At 38.3% G+C, this 15286-nt stretch overlaps 2 protein-coding genes across 5 annotated transcripts; one reads left to right on the top strand and one right to left on the bottom strand.

The window, feature by feature from the left end:
* The first annotated feature begins 534 nt into the window (after positions 1–534).
* Positions 535–4069, top strand: LOC137738674 (uncharacterized). The gene is made up of 10 exons (XM_088686012.1): positions 535–1197; positions 1354–1454; positions 1597–1699; positions 1841–2112; positions 2288–2419; positions 2603–2725; positions 2813–2941; positions 3084–3301; positions 3398–3551; positions 3638–4069. Exons 1-10 carry the CDS (start codon positions 975–977, stop codon positions 3854–3856), a joined length of 1674 nt encoding a protein of 557 aa, XP_088542138.1. The 5' UTR covers positions 535–974; the 3' UTR covers positions 3857–4069.
* On the bottom strand, positions 3635–14861 carry LOC137718669 (endoribonuclease Dicer homolog 3a). Of its 4 annotated transcripts, XM_088686009.1 has the most exons (26): positions 14555–14861; positions 14284–14473; positions 14067–14180; positions 13418–13552; positions 13236–13305; positions 13006–13070; positions 12781–12912; positions 12527–12679; positions 12020–12149; positions 11518–11623; positions 11251–11443; positions 10999–11159; positions 10628–10846; positions 10279–10529; positions 9586–9857; positions 8951–9477; positions 8779–8873; positions 7979–8205; positions 7680–7889; positions 7105–7581; positions 6585–6854; positions 5777–6103; positions 5161–5395; positions 4637–4748; positions 4298–4500; positions 3635–3959 (listed from the first exon to the last, which is right to left on the bottom strand). In XM_088686009.1, the coding sequence occupies exons 1-25, from the start codon at positions 14644–14646 to the stop codon at positions 4302–4304; spliced, it is 4962 nt and encodes a 1653-aa protein (XP_088542135.1). In that variant the 5' UTR covers positions 14647–14861; the 3' UTR covers positions 3635–3959; positions 4298–4301. The 4 variants fall into 4 exon arrangements, with proteins under 4 accessions (XP_088542135.1, XP_068314322.2, XP_088542137.1 ...); XM_068458221.2 differs by lacking the exon at positions 3635–3959 and having other exon boundaries at positions 4103–4500; XM_088686011.1 differs by lacking the exon at positions 3635–3959 and having other exon boundaries at positions 4103–4500; positions 8785–8873.
* Between the last annotated feature and the right edge of the window lie 425 nt (positions 14862–15286).

The raw sequence follows: 15286 nt of genomic DNA, 5'->3' as shown, positions 1-15286 counted from the left end.
ATCTTTTCTTTGATAATTCATGTCACAAATGAAAACTTCGCCATAAATTTACTACGTATATATGACAAAATAAGGACACTTTAAACGAATCAAGCACTATTGTGAAGATTTATTTTTCCACGTGACAGTGTGGAACTTGAAGAATTCATGTGCAAAACTAACGTTTCTCGCACATGTTTGTAGCCCCACGGCACGAAATTATCAATCAAACACTAAATTTCTCGAATTATATTGTTATCGTGACATTTCAGACTGGGAAAAATCCAAAACCCATACTAAAACAAAATCACAGGCCCAATCGAGGAAACATAAAGCGTTTGACCAAAGCATGTCTGGCACTTTGAATTCACTTGCATTGCAACTCCCGTTTCTCTTCACTCTTTTTGTTAAAAAAGGCAAATAAAGTAACTAAAATCTAAAAATCTCACACAAACAGCACGTAATTCAAAATCTCCCTGCTTTCGCTCTCTCTGTCCCTAAAGAATCCATCTTTCTCAGATTCATTCAGTCATTCCATTTGTTTCGTTTTCGAAAGCGAATTTACTTGTGCAGTCTCCAAACCAAAATTCACTCTTTGTCTGCAGCCTCTCTGAATCTCTGTCTCTCTCTTCCTCTCACTGCCTGCCACTTTCTTTGCTTTATCTTCTTCCCTTTCCAATAAGATTCTTATTCCTCCATCTCTGCAAACTTTTCCTCTTGTTTTTTCTTCCATTTCTAATTCTGGGTCGCATCATTTCTTCCATTTCTCAATTGGGTTTGATCAATCTTCACTTCATTAAGAAACCCTTTTCTTTTCCCGCGCGCCAATCAAATTCTTGTTCGTTGTCCTTTTCTTTAATTACCCTTTTGAGATTTTTCAGAGTTTTCTCTGATTTCATGGAACGCTGGTGTTAATTTCACCGTGTGTAATGTTTATTTTGTAATTTTTTATCGGAAAGTCGAATGGAGACTTGGTGGGTAATGGTGAATTTGTAATGGGGGGCGGTGGCGGTGGCGGTGGGAGAGTGGAAGTGGTGAAGAGCCACGGTTGCTCTCGGCTGTCTGTTGGGTTACTATCTCAATCGCCTTCCTCTAAAGCTCTGCAACCATTTGAGCCTGCATCTCCGGCCGCATCCCCTATTGGGTCGGAGGCGGTGGCTCGATCAGGCGGCGGAACCTTGGCCGGCCTTGTTATCTGCGTTACTGGTCTATCCAAGGGTAAAAGAATACGAAGTTTTAACTTCTGCCTGCTAATTTTACAAAGTTTTAACTTCTGCCTGCTAATTTTCTCTGTGATGAAAGTGATTTTATATAATATATAATATATTTCTTTTTAATTTGTAGCTGTTCATATTTGTCATGTTGTTTTGGCAGAAGCAAGGAAACAAGTCAAGGAAGCGACTGAGAGATTAGGCGGCCAGTACAGCCCTCAGTTGCATCCTCAATGTACTCATTTGGTGGTCCAAATATCCTTGATATTCGAAATAATAGTACTTTGTTATGTTTTGTTTTTGGTATATTAGTATATTGGGGAGGAATTTATCAATGTTTTGATACATTTGGTGTTATTGTTTATGTAAATTGCAAGGCTTGAGTGCAATCTTTAACTAGTTTTACAGCTTCGGCGGACACAAGTTTGAGCATGCTTTGAAGCATGGATCAAAAAATGGTCTGTCTATTGTTACCATTGGATGGTTTGTAGATAGTGTAAGGAAGAATGGTAAGAGAGACCATCTTATATACATGCTAACTTCATTTCTTAAGTTTTACATTGGTTTGCCGAGAAACGCTCCTTTGGTATTGGACCTATTGGTACATATTACTTGATTAATCTAAATCAAGTTGCTTTTGTCTGTTTCAGTGAGGCTGAGTGAATCACTTTACAGTATCAAGAGTTTTGGAGAGAATGGAATGCGTTTGGATGAGTTGAATAGGCTCGTTGGGTTTAGTGGCACCGAAAATTCTTGTCTACCTATTGGTGTTCGTGGAGCCAAGCAATTGGACACAAATGACGAACCACATGTATCTTTTCGTGGAAGGGAGGCTATCAGAAGTACTGACTCTAGTCACTCTACTTTGTCCGGTCACTCCATTTATGTCGACTTAGACATTTCATCTGAACTGAGGAATAAGGTAAAGTTATTTCTAGGAAATAGTTGCTTGTTTTTTCAAAAGACAAGTTTGTTATCCTTGTTTTACTTTTAAAAGAAAGATTTACTAGTGACATGTATTTTCCAATGCCAGAAAAAATAGATAGGGTAAACCTGTCTTTCAGTTTGTAACGTTTATCATTGTGTCTGTTTGGTAGGTTACCGAAGCTGCTAGTAGAGAGGGTGCCACATCTGTAGATCAATGGTTTGTTGGTTGCAAAGCCAGTCATGTAGTGTGTGAAGGGTCTTCAAGCCGTAAATATCTTGGCCACTCTAGCAATATTGTTACAGTGAGTCCTGCAAGGCATTCTCTGGTTTACTTGAATCAGCAAGCGCTTATACGACAATAACTTTTTGGCTGTCTTCATATTGGTTGTCCTTGTATCGTAGATAGCTGATGAAATCACTTGCAATGTTTGAGATTAGGGAGTGCTCTGTGTATTTATTGTTATTTGGTGTTTGATGTATCGCAGCCACTGTGGGTTTTGAAAACAGCCAAAGAGAAGTACGTACAACGGCTTGTGCACATGTCTGCAGATTTGGCCAGGCAAGTTGGTACGATGCTTGAAGAGTTGCAGAATGGCATTGCAGATGGGGTATCTTTCTACATGATGGATGAGTAGTCATATAATTTTGGTATCTATAAGTTCGTATTTTAACAATATTTTTTATTTATCTAACAGGGAACTGATGAGGGAAAAGTCCCCGAAGATGTTCAAGCTTATAGAAATAAAGCAAGCCATGAAAAGAGACTACAGATTGTGAATTCTGCTAAAACTGGGGTTAGAAATCGTCGTGGTCTTCGTATGCAGGTAATGATTAATTTTGTTTGATTCTCTGTGGTGTTTGATCAATCTATGGTTCTTCTTTAGTGCCTCATAAGTGAATTAGTTACATTTGTTGCGAGAAGTTTTTCATGGTAAACCATCTTATTTATGTGCTTTGTTCTCGCAGACTTGCCAAACTCCAATGCGACCAATAACCCCCAGCAGCCTTTTGGATTCAATCTGCTGGTCAATTTCTGAACCAACATCAACGGCTTCAATCTACACCGAGAGTGTAAGTGTTGAAGATGGTAGTGAACATCATGCATCTGTATTCTTCGATGCAAAAGGTGATGGCAAGGATTCAGAAGCGTCGTTTGCAAACTTAACCAGACCGCTCAAGGAAAGGTTATTGAACTCTCTTCCTTCCTACTCCCAAAAACGAAAAATGGTTGCCAAATGTTATATCATCTCACACCTCTCTTTTTATGTATTTATCTGCAGTGAGAAATCTGAATTGATATTCAAAAACCATTTTCTTACTATCCTGTTCCCTGTCGATCGATTTGCTGAGATGGGGCCATCTTCTAGAACATTTTTCAGCGACAACGGGTTTACATGCTTGCAAGTGTTGGATCATATCTATAAATTTTATCAGGTACAAAATAAGACATTCCCCTCACAGAATCCTGTCATTGGCTTAACGAAGGGAGGGTCGTTTAGTCTCGTGTACTTATATTGCAGGAAAACATGTCAGCCCATGAAATTGAGGCTGCAATCCACACCGACTCAAGGCATGCTGATCGGCTCCGATCAGTGTACTCCAGTAAAGAAACAGCAGAACGCGGGTATGCAATTTTCAGGCGGATTGAGTTTCTAGGCAGTCGTAGAAGTTTTGAAATGTTGAAGCGCGTCAACGGAGACAACAACAGCAATGTGTATGAGCTGTTAATTAGAGCCTAAAGATCATCTTCTTCACCTCACTTGTTCCAAGTCGAGGGAGCATGTTTTTGATATGGCAAACTCTTAACTCCAAGGCCATGATTTCGAAACTTCCACCATCTCGCTACAAATTTTCCACTTGTTAATAGGATTTTAGGAGTTTATAGCTACTTCAAATGTATAAAATTTGTGTGCATAACGATTTTGGGTGAGTAAATTCCTCAACGTTTTTAACTTTACCGAAGAAAACATATGAATTGATACATATTTATCCCAAAATACCAAGTGTCATTACCTTGATTGCCTTTACTTTATGAAAAGAGTCTGATACACAACGTATTGTTGCTACACTTCCTATCATTTTGTATGGTCGAAAGGTAACTGGGATGGTGGATTCGAAAATTACCAAACCCTTCAATTTCTATGATTATGAAACTAGCCAGCAGAAGATAGATATGTTACCTCATCACCCGCCAATTATTACTCTTTCCTGCCGTTGAAGCTCGTAAAACAAGACGGCGGCCGCAGAATCTTCTGAACTCCCCTTATCGGGTCTAGCATCTCCTGAGCAGTCAATGATGCCGGAGTTGGGTACGTGCAAGGTTACTTGTGCGACAAAACTGTTGAAGTACTTGGTTGAGCTTTCACCAAATGTGATTGGAGTTCTACGGGAAGAAAGACGGTTGTGAGGCCAAAAGTTAATAATCCAAACACAATTTTGTAGTGGCCAAGTTCTCTAGAATCTTGAATCAACAAAACACAATTTGTTAGTAGATTTGTAGGATTTGGTTATGGACCAACCTTGACTGAGTTCCGGTTATTTGAAAATCCGGCTTTGGCCACTGCAGTTTCTTGCACAGCTGAAAAAGAGCAGATCGAGGTCCTCCTTTCTTCATGTTGATTGCTTCAATGACTGCATAAAAGAACCCGCAGCCGCAGCACGATTAAATGACAGTATTGCTTGATAATAACATAGTATAAGCTTCCTATCTGAATCTCTAAAGAAATGAAGTCACTTAAAGCAATTTCCGGTGATCTTGTCAGCGAGCACGAAGCAGGTTAACAAAAACAAATTCTTTTTGCATCCCAGTGATTTATCAATGCACCATTTCATTTGTGAAAAACAGTTTTGAACATTAATCATACAATTTGGAACGCATTTCACCCGTTTGAATGGAAACAGGAAGAGGTTATCAAGCGTCTAGACTCTAGTCGTAGCCCATAGGGAGTACAAGCGAGGTTCGCAAGGAGAGTAAAAGTAGGTAGAGTGTATAAGCACACAACCATGCAACTAGAGAAAATGAGAACGATAAAATGGTGCAAACCTGTGGCGGCATTGTTGGGGCTAGAGGTTTTCCCGTCAATTACTGAAGGAGAAACTCCAGTTGTCTGTGCAGCTAGAGGAATTTCAGTTATCTTTTGCCTTTTATAGACCACTAACGCTGAAGAATCTTTGACAGTTACTTGGTCACCGACCTTATGGTTGATATCAAGGGAAGTTGAATCACCTACTTGGTCAGCATCAAGTTTCCTCTTCTTGGAAAATGAAAAACCTTTCTCCTGTTCCATAACAAAACAGTACAGCTTTAACAACATTTAGTAATGGAAACTTAACAACCAGAGAGATGCAGCAGACTACTCGTTAACAACAATTTGGGACCTCAGATCTGAACCAAGGCACGTGAACAAAAATTATGGACCCCAAACAGTAGCTCCGGCCCCAGAATTCCAAACCTAGAACTCATGAACCCCTGGTTTTGACCCTAGAACCCAGAAATCCCAACACCCGGAGCCCCAGCTTGAAATGTGAACCCAAATTTTCAAAATTGAGATCAAGTTACAACAAAGAATCAATTTCATTTTTTTTCTTGATCCCCTTTTCATTTTCATGCCCACGACCAAATAAAAACGGACAGACAGACATTTAGAGAACCAACAAACCTCAAGTTTCTTAAGTAAACGACGAGCTGCTTCTCCTTTTGCACATTTTTTAGTCCGATCGCACCCCTCTCCAGTCAACAGAACATCTTTCAGCTGTACAGTAAGCTTGGCATGAAACACCTCACCCTTACTGGTACACTTCTCTTTTCTATGGTACCCAAGCGAGTCGCATAGTTCAATCAGCTCGCGTAGTGGAGGCAGCACAAGTTTGTCAGGAGTCACAATTGGAGATAATAATGGTTCAAATATTCTCCACACTTCATCAAGGTTAAGTTTGGTATCAATTAGAATTGCCCCTGCAATACTTTCCACCATGTCTCCGAGAGCCTGCAGAGATACTATTCAGATCACAAAAACAATATATAGTAACAACAATCATATTAACAATGGTAACAAAGTGATGATACTAATAGGAATTTTAGTCCTGATATTTGGTGGAGGGTGGAAGCTTCTCCTTGTAGGGCTACCAATAATATTAAAAAAGTATCAAGCTAAGGAGAAGCTTAACAGCAAAGAACCTATAACTGCATATAGTTTAAAACTCTAAAGCAACGATAGTTTTTAGTCGTGGCAAATTTACTTCAAGAGGAATCATGGCTAAAAGGCTAAAATACATGGGAAGCAGACAAAAGGACCCCTCTTGAACTGAAATTTTAAATTAGAATGCTGAAAGAACCAAATAAAGACAAGGATTGCAGCCTAAAACAAGCAGACAATCAGTCTTTTAGAAAAACCTGAAAACAAAAGCTCAAGCTAATCTTTCAACACTATTGAAGAGAAAAACAATTAACATAGAGCGAGATCTTACCTTAGGGCCCCTTGTGCCTTGAAGTGTGGTACCACTGTCAGGTTCTGAAAGAGACTTCACATAATCTGTTATCTGACTTAGAAGTAACATAGAGGCATGTTGTAGATGCTGCTGGAGATCACGTCTAACAGCAACTTGTGCAAAACTTTCATTATTAACAGAAGCTGAACGCAAGTCAGTTAACTCGCCTGGATCAATGTCTGTGTGGGTATGATAGAGATGCCTTGTGATAAGCAGGTCCAACACAGAGTCACCTAGAAATTCTAGTCGCTGTTGAAAATCAAGAAGTTAAGAAAAGTAAATATATGAAATTTTCACTGTTTGTTCTATACTTGGTAATTTATTACTTCTAGGTAAAATGAATAATCTATCAAAGATTCATTTTCATGGTAGATTAATTGGTCAATTTCTGCTTCCAAGCTCACAACAATTTTCCTTCTTATTGTTGTTGGAATAGAAAAAAAAAGGTGAAAAGGTAAAGAGTCAACCAAGGCAACTCTGCATAGAACTCTCAGCATACCTCGTAACAGTAGCCATCTCCTGATTCTTGATCAGATGCATGTGTTATGGCCTCGAGTAAGAGACCCTTGGTAGAAAATTCGTAGTGAAGCTTTGACTCCATGATTGCAATCTCATTAGCTTTCAGGGTGTATGAATGAAGAGACGACACAGTAATTGCATCAGCAACCAAGGAAGGCTCAAGTTCTACATCAATATCGAGCCACTTCATCATATGAATTGCAGCAGGCAATCCACCAGCAACATAGTATGCTCCTATAAGGGCTTCAACACAATCAGAGATTGTTTTGGAACACATCCATCTATGGCCCTTATCACAGCTCTTTCCAACCACAACTTTAGGGTCTTCAGTTTGGAATTTTCCATCTGCGGGTACTTCTAAAGTCTCCACTCCACAATTACAAGGAATGGGTCGTAGAGAAATCTGCCCTGGAGAAACCCAACGACATGGGTCAAACGCACAATCACGGATGTATCCCTATTAAAAAAATGCAAAGCCATTACTACATGAGTTTGAACATCAGTACCCGAGTGAATACATATAAGCATAGATAGCATGTAGTACAAGGGAAATACCTGTAACTTGCGATTTATGCCCAATCTATGTAGGTTTGAGTTACAAATAGCCAGGGTGCGGCAACTTGTTAATTGTCCTTCATGCTTTTTGGGATATTTGAGAAAGAGGTGGCAGCTCACAGTATATTTTAAAACTGAATCACCGAGCAATTCCAAGCGCTCCATAGAAAATTCATCATTGCATCTTAGTGTTGTAAGTGCTTCTAGAATCTGATCACAAAAACACATTCAGATAAATCGTTTTTTTACTCTATTAGAAAGATAAATGGGCAAGTCACGGAGTCTAAAAGGAGACGTACCAATAAGCTTGATATCCGAAAGCTGCTAGAATGATAATTAATCTCTTCTCTGAGTTGACTGGCTAGCATCAAGGACTCCAAGCGATGAATCAACGATGGTAGTAAATAACATGACTTTAGAACGTCTCCCGGGATACCAATAGCGACTAGAAGCTCAGGTGGCATGTGAGCATACATAATCTGCTTTCCAATAACAACGCCAGATTGCAATGTCTTACCACCACCACCTGCCCAGTTGAGAGAAAATATTAGCAACCAAACATAAAAAATGAGATTGTATTGCTTCAACAGCACGTAACTAACATTGCAACGAGTCAATTACTCACACCCACAGCCTTTTGTCACCTCCATTTACTCTTCAACAACATGCATCAGATAGATTTATTAATATAATTGTAAAAGGACCACATGCTCAATAAGTCAAACATTCAATCCCACCACCAACATGACCACAACTTTCAAACAATATACTTCCTAATAAATTGATAAAATCAAGTACCATTACTTGCAAGAAACCACGAAAGCAGCTGTCTGACTTGAAGTTTTAATAACTGGAGGGAGTTGAAGATGCAAAACTGAGATAGTATTTTCACTCAGGTACATAATACATATATGCACTGTTAGGCCAATTTTCTCCTTCAATCAATGTTATAACATGGGGAGAAACAAATACAATAGAAGGGTCATGAACAACAGTTTCATGAAAAAATTTGAAGATACAATTGAAAATTACAGAATGGATGCTTAACAAAAAAGAATAAGCCATATTGCTAAAGGATCAAGCATGCAAATCAACAAACCTTCACCATTAAAGTTCACAAGAAGGTTGTGCGGATTATGACTTTGTTTCAGTTGCAACAGAGGCTGACCAGGATAACGGAGCACAATCCCGTATCTAAACAGGAATAGCATCATTAAGAAAACTGTACAGTAATATCACTGAAACATCACACAACGTATGAAATAACTTACTTTTTGTTGAAGTACTCAGAAAATGAAGTATATTGTGATGATACATTGTCTTTCTTTACATCAAAAGGACTCTCAGCAGAAGTGTTACTCATAACCTCATCAACAGAGTAGATTCTTCCAGTATGGATAGCCACCACCACCGTATCTTTGAGATTTTTTACATCAACAGAGCAATTAGCAAACTGAACTATCCCTGCACTGTTGCACTCAGTCTCAGATGAGACGGTTCTTGGAACTGAGTTCCCTGTGTCAACGTTACACTGGCTGCTCAAACACGAGTTTCTCTTTAAGAAATCTACCACAGAAACACAAGAATTGATCCCTGCCCAATTTATTCTCCAAGATTCATCTTTTGAATCATTCAATGTCTCAACTGGAAGAAGCAAATATAAGCAATATGGGGTCCACAGTTTTCTTGTTTCTTTCTCCAGTGAAAGTTCTCTCTGTTTTCTAGCTGATTTGGTTCCATACAATTTCCCAAACAATCCATTAAAGAAAAATTCCTGAAAGCACTTTGCTTTTTCCATCTGTTATGAAAATACTAGTTCCAGTAAGTACTACCCCAACAAGATACTAGTTCCAGTGAGTACTACAAAGAAAAAACATAAATTTGAGTTCAAATGCTTAAGATGTACCTGTTCCCCGTCTAAATGAACCTCCCCACAGAAAGAAACAGAAGCCTTGACTGTTTTCGAAATCAGGTAAAGGTCCAATTTGAGATTCCCCACATCATCAGCAAGCTTCGACTCAATGAGAAGAACAAATCCAGAATACAACTCACTGGCAATGTTACAGGAGAAGTCAAACTTATATCCCTGAAAAATGACAGCATCAAGTTTCTCCCCCCAAGTTCCAGATAGCATACGAATGCAAGTTGTACCATGTAGTTCCTTCCTTTTAGTAGTTCCTTTAAAGACCAAATACAATTATTTATATTAAAAAGATGAAAACAACAAAAGAAAACCAGGAACAGAAACTGCATCAGCACATAGCCACATGGAATATGGGGCGCCAAAACAAAAATCAAGATGCAGTAAGACAGAGATGATAAAGCTGGTTTAGAAAGTGAATACAGATTTGATAACCAAAACGTTTTGGCAGCCCTGTTTACATCATTCAGCAGTTAAATTTCAAAGCAAATGACACCAAGCATTAGGCCAAGGAACAGTTGTTAACTTTTAGCCACAATCGAAAACAAATAGAAAGTGATTATTCATAAATATAAATCAAAGAATGACTGACTCATAAAAAGCAACTTAAGTTCATTGTGCATCAGCAAACACTCAGACACTGATTTTCTACAAAATATTATGTACAGAACAATGTACCTGCACCAGAAGCTTGCTCTTTTCTTTTCACATCAGGCACATCAACGACTGGGAGAAGATGGTCATTCAGGGCACCCATTTGATGTAGCTGCTGACACGCTTCCAAGCAGACAAGCTGCTTTGCTAAAGAAGATTTCTTGCATACAGGGCCAACTAACGTTTGGAAAGCCGCATTTGGAGGCAACGTGATCTTACACTCATAAGACTCTCCAAGATATGAGATATGAAAAGTTGGCTTTGGAGTGAAGTACCTAAGTCACACGGTAATCAAATAAGGGTTCAATAAGAATTAAATTTTTTTTAACCAGTAAATTCAAGAAACAGTAGTGAATAGTTTATAGATGCATACTTATCCCTAGGCAGCGTTTCACAATATTTATGTACAAGACTGACACTAGAATCTGCAGTGACTGATGCTCCAGTGGAGTCCACAGTATATACATTTGTTTCCTCCAAAGGACATGCTTTCAAAATGCATGCTTCAGGATCTCTTTTGATAGCTGTATCTGTCATCAAAAACTCACTCCTGACAATCTCATATAGTTGATCCCTTTGTTTCTTGTTTCCCCTGTACTTTATGAATATTCAGAAAATAAGTACACTTAATACACACACAATAAGGACATCTATAGAGAAAATCTTCTACTCACTGAACAAGCACACTATATATATCCACTACCCATATGCTGATAAAGTGAAACAATAAAGACATGACCTCACCTCTCCAGCATTGTGATGAACTGAGAGTTATCTTGCCGAGCCCGTCCCCTCGACTGGACATAACTACGCACTGTCTTTGGCAGGTCAAAACGTACCACACAGGAGCAGCTCGGAACATGAATTCCCTCCTCAACTACATCGGTAGCAAATAATAAATTGACCTATCCAGAAGGGGTCAACTGAGTATCAGGTTTCCAATGTCAAAACTTCTCATGAATCAGTTCCTTTCCTACAATATAAAAGATCATATACCTCCCCAGAGCAGAACAACTCCAATGTCTCCTTTTGTATTTTCGGCGCCAGAGAGTCAACTGATGTAGTGCTTCCAGTCAAATAGGAAACCGTAAAATGAGACAAAGAAGTAACCTTCTTCATGAATCTTTCAATCACTTTAGCCGTGATGATTCTATCAACAAATATGAGGCACCGAACTTCCCTAGATCTTCTGCAATAAAAAATTATGGATGATAAGCAACTTCGCAATGACGTGAAAAATTTGACCAAGAAAGTTAGTCTTACCCAAAAGAACGAAAAATTTGAACAAGTTCATTTAATTTTGGAGATACGTAGCCCACATCTACCGCCTTCAAATGGTCAAACCCGAAATCCAAGAAATTTTCAGAACCTGACGAGAGAAGGAAATAATAGCTTATTTTACTAAAACAGAATTGAAAGTTATAGGCATCATCAAAACTATATGGCGACAAAAAGTATGTCGGCAAAATAAGGCATTATTCATCTATTCTCAAGCATCTCAACGATAAAACACTATCAGAAATGAGCAAAGTGTTAAGTCCTTATTAATTTGAACAGATAACAAAGGGTCAGAAAAGATAAAGAGAGACAGAGAGAAAGCATGATATAAATATATATATATATATATATATATAGAGAGAGAGAGAGAGAGAGAGAGAGAGATTTCACTACATTATTAACAGCCGATTTTTAATACATAAAGTTAGACCTGAGTGGCATAGAAGTTGATAAAAGAGTTATGAAAGATAGCTAAAGAATTGCATACCATGCAGAAACGATTCCCTAATTATACCAAACACTTCCTCAAGAAAACGTCTGCACTGCAAAGAGCCCTCTCTATAAAGTTCACACTCCTTCGCGCATTTCGGAGCATTCTCTAAACAGATCTTAACAGCCTACAAGAGAATAAGGTTATATATTCTCATAATTAGAACCAGAAGGAAAGACCATAAAGAAACTAGAATTAGAGAAGACCAAAGTGACCTTTCTCCTGCATTACCATCTTAAGATATATCTGAGACTCTTAGTACATGGCTATATAAGAGTGCTTATAATCAGAGTCATAAAAAGCACCGAGCCTCAATAATGTGTCACAGGCTCACAGCATGTGTATCAGAAGTAACTATTTGGCATGACCTGAAGCTCATTAAGGCTCACCATCATGCAGTTGGACCTGCTTGAATTTGTATAAAAGTCTGAGGGTGACTACCAATTGGTTGTTTATTTCCTAGAAAAACCACCTTTCATCCATGCATTATACTTACAGTCATACCTCGTAAGTACATATGAGACCAAGCTCGTCAAGGCAATATAAGATCTTTGTGTAGTCATTAGACATTCGTTTCTGCAATGTCTTAATTTTATCATCAATGTCACTCAGATTACTTTCTACTGATACCTGCAACTTTGATAATGAAGCATCAACCTGTACATGGAAGTTTTTTTAGTATTCACACAAGTTTGACACGCGAAAGTAAGGTAACAATGAACAATAAATTTGTTAACATACATGTACAGCAGAAATACCTTGGACCAAGAGGCTTCCATCTTTTCTTTCAAATCCGAACTCAGAAACCATGCTTGGCCATAAAATCGACAAGTTTCTTTTGCAGAAGGGACACATACTTCCATCTCTGTTATGTCCTCAATAGTATAAATCTGTGTAAGCGAATTTAATGATATTAAAGCATCACCATCAGTAACTGATATATGTATATTGTATAGTAATCTAACTGGAATATTTCTGTATACCTGAGAATCTAAAATGCTTTCAAGTTCTGATAACTGGCCCTCACAATCCTTTGTGGATGAGACACCTAACACACAATGTTGTATATAAATATGCACATATAAGATTTATAATAACAGCAGGTTTGGACTCAACAATGAACATGAAAAAAAAATCCTCTAGACATACAAAAACCACAGCAACGGGTTGAAAGAAGAGAGAGCACAAATAATAAACAATAGCTATAGATTACCTTTTTTTATAACAGGTGATGCCGTCAAGCCAAAAATCTTTGGCTTATTACCAGACTTGTGATAAAACTCCTTCACCACAACAAACCATTTGTCAAGATGACCCTTGACTATAAAATATATAAAGAAGACGAAATGCATAACAAAAATGAATTGGAAAAAATTCCATGAAAGTGAAATTAACCTTCATTATCTTTGTATAAGGATGGTTTCCAGTAGCCCGATGGCACTCATCAATAATCATCAAGCATACTGCTTCCAAACTCAAGAATGCCTTTCTTAAGGCATCCAAAAAAATCTTGGGGGTCATAACAAGCACCTAGAGGATAATATATAAAACAAATATGCATTAATTTAATAGCCTCTGCAAAAAAAATTGAGAAAACTATTTTATTACAAGGAATCTAACATGACTATCACATGTTGTGCATGAATGCAAATATTTTTTATCAACATGAATGCAAATCTTTTGAGAATTCTAGTTTACATAGTGTAAACAATGTAATAATGTCATGTTATTAGTTCAAAAGATAAGAACGCTTAAATCCTTGGAAAGAAGAGTAAACTGATACAGATTGCGATAGTTTCAATATTACTCAACAATCAACATGAACCAAAAAGTAAACTTAGATCATTACCCTTTTTTACTCCTTGTTCTGTGTTATGGGTTTATTTATTTAATCAGTTTTTTCCCATTGTTTTGTAATTGCCAATTGGTGGCTTTGTTTCATCCGGTTTTGTTCTCTTGAAACTCTTTAGCTCAATGTGTGATATATTGCAGTGAATCCATAAAAAAGACGAAAACTTTTGACCAAAAAAAGAAGAAAACTTACATCATGCTCATTCATTTTCTTTTCCCAGCGCTCCATGGTCCACGAATCAACTCCCAACGCTCCATAATACTCTCCTACGTTATAATTTGTGCTTTCTTTAATAACCTTAAATTGCTGCAATCACAAGAACACATAATCCCAATAAGCTACAAGACCACCAATGAGCCACATTGCATAAAAAACACAAATTTACAAGAACAAAATTAGGAAATGGTACCTGGTGAACAAGATGAACAGTTGGAGCCAAAAAGATAATCAATTTTTTGGCACCACCACTTAAATTATTAGTTTGGCAGCCTTCGTAGTCTCTGATGAGCATCACAGCTATCATTGTCTTCCCGGAACCGGTCTCCAGCACCGCTATCGTGTTCCTCCGCCTCGCGACCTCATACACCTCCGACTGATACCTAAAAATTCACGCCGGAGAAATTTACATTGTTAAAAACAAGGCTTTGAATTTAGAGAGAGAAAGGATTAGAGAGAGAGACCGTCTGGGACTGAAGTTCTTGCAAGATTGCGGTGACTGATCATCATCAGCGACATGACCGAGTGGGTTGGAATTGGATTCTTCTACTTCCATTCCGTGAAAAGCACCGTCCTTTGATTCTGACTCGGATTCCGGCCGGGAATGCAATGCCGGATGAAGAGGGGGAGGAGGTGAAGAACACGGAAATAGTGAGCCCAAGCAATTTGGTACTCTCTCTTAAGTGCTTCTTCAGAGTAACGTACAGTGGAGAGCTGACACTCTCTGTACTGTCTCTCGCAGGTCTGTGTGGGTTTTGCTAAAATCCGCCAGCGGTAACGTAGCGGGAGACGACCTCGTATTAGACGGTGTCGTCTTGTGATTTAGTGGAGCCCCGCGCTTTAATTGACAGGACAAGTCACACAGGAAATTGTTATGACGGTGACTTCCAATGCGGGCCCTCCACAGGATTCGGTGCGCAAATCGGGGACAATCCTTTTTAAGTTGTTGGGTCACGAGCATCATATTTTACCGGGACTAGGATTCTCATTTTTTCTTATTCTTTTTTTTTATTTATTCTCTTCATTCTCTTTTTATTTGAACGGTAACACTTAAATTACGTTAACATTTTATATTAATTTAAAAAAAAAAAAGACAAACTAGAGAATGCGAGAGGAGGGGATGGAAGAGAATGAAAAGATGATGGAAGAAAATCCTAATCCATTTTAACGACCTAAACTCATTATTTTTCAGTTAA

Source organism: Pyrus communis, chromosome 15 (genome assembly GCF_041283825.1).
Source record: "Pyrus communis isolate YQ-2024b chromosome 15, ASM4128382v1, whole genome shotgun sequence".
NCBI classification, from domain to species: Eukaryota; Viridiplantae; Streptophyta; class Magnoliopsida; order Rosales; family Rosaceae; genus Pyrus; species Pyrus communis.
This window is presented reverse-complemented; position numbering and strand designations above follow the sequence as displayed.

Bases quoted from the DNA above. Each gene is read 5' to 3' on its own strand.
- LOC137738674 (XM_088686012.1), top strand. From the start codon at position 975: ATGGGGGGCGGTGGCGGTGGCGGTGGGAGAGTGGAAGTGGTGAAGAGC. The intron at 1,455-1,596 runs ATATTCGAAATA...AACTAGTTTTAC, and splicing joins TGGTGGTCCAAATATCCTTG to AGCTTCGGCGGACACAAGTT. The intron at 2,726-2,812 runs GTATCTTTCTAC...TTTATCTAACAG, and splicing joins AGAATGGCATTGCAGATGGG to GGAACTGATGAGGGAAAAGT.
- LOC137718669 (XM_088686009.1), bottom strand. From the start codon at position 14,646: ATGGAAGTAGAAGAATCCAATTCCAACCCACTCGGTCATGTCGCTGAT. The intron at 13,306-13,417 runs GTTAATTTCACT...GTTGTGGTGAAG, and splicing joins CTTATACAAAGATAATGAAG to GAGTTTTATCACAAGTCTGG. The intron at 8,874-8,950 runs GTAAGTTATTTC...ATTCCTGTTTAG, and splicing joins TCTGAGTACTTCAACAAAAA to ATACGGGATTGTGCTCCGTT.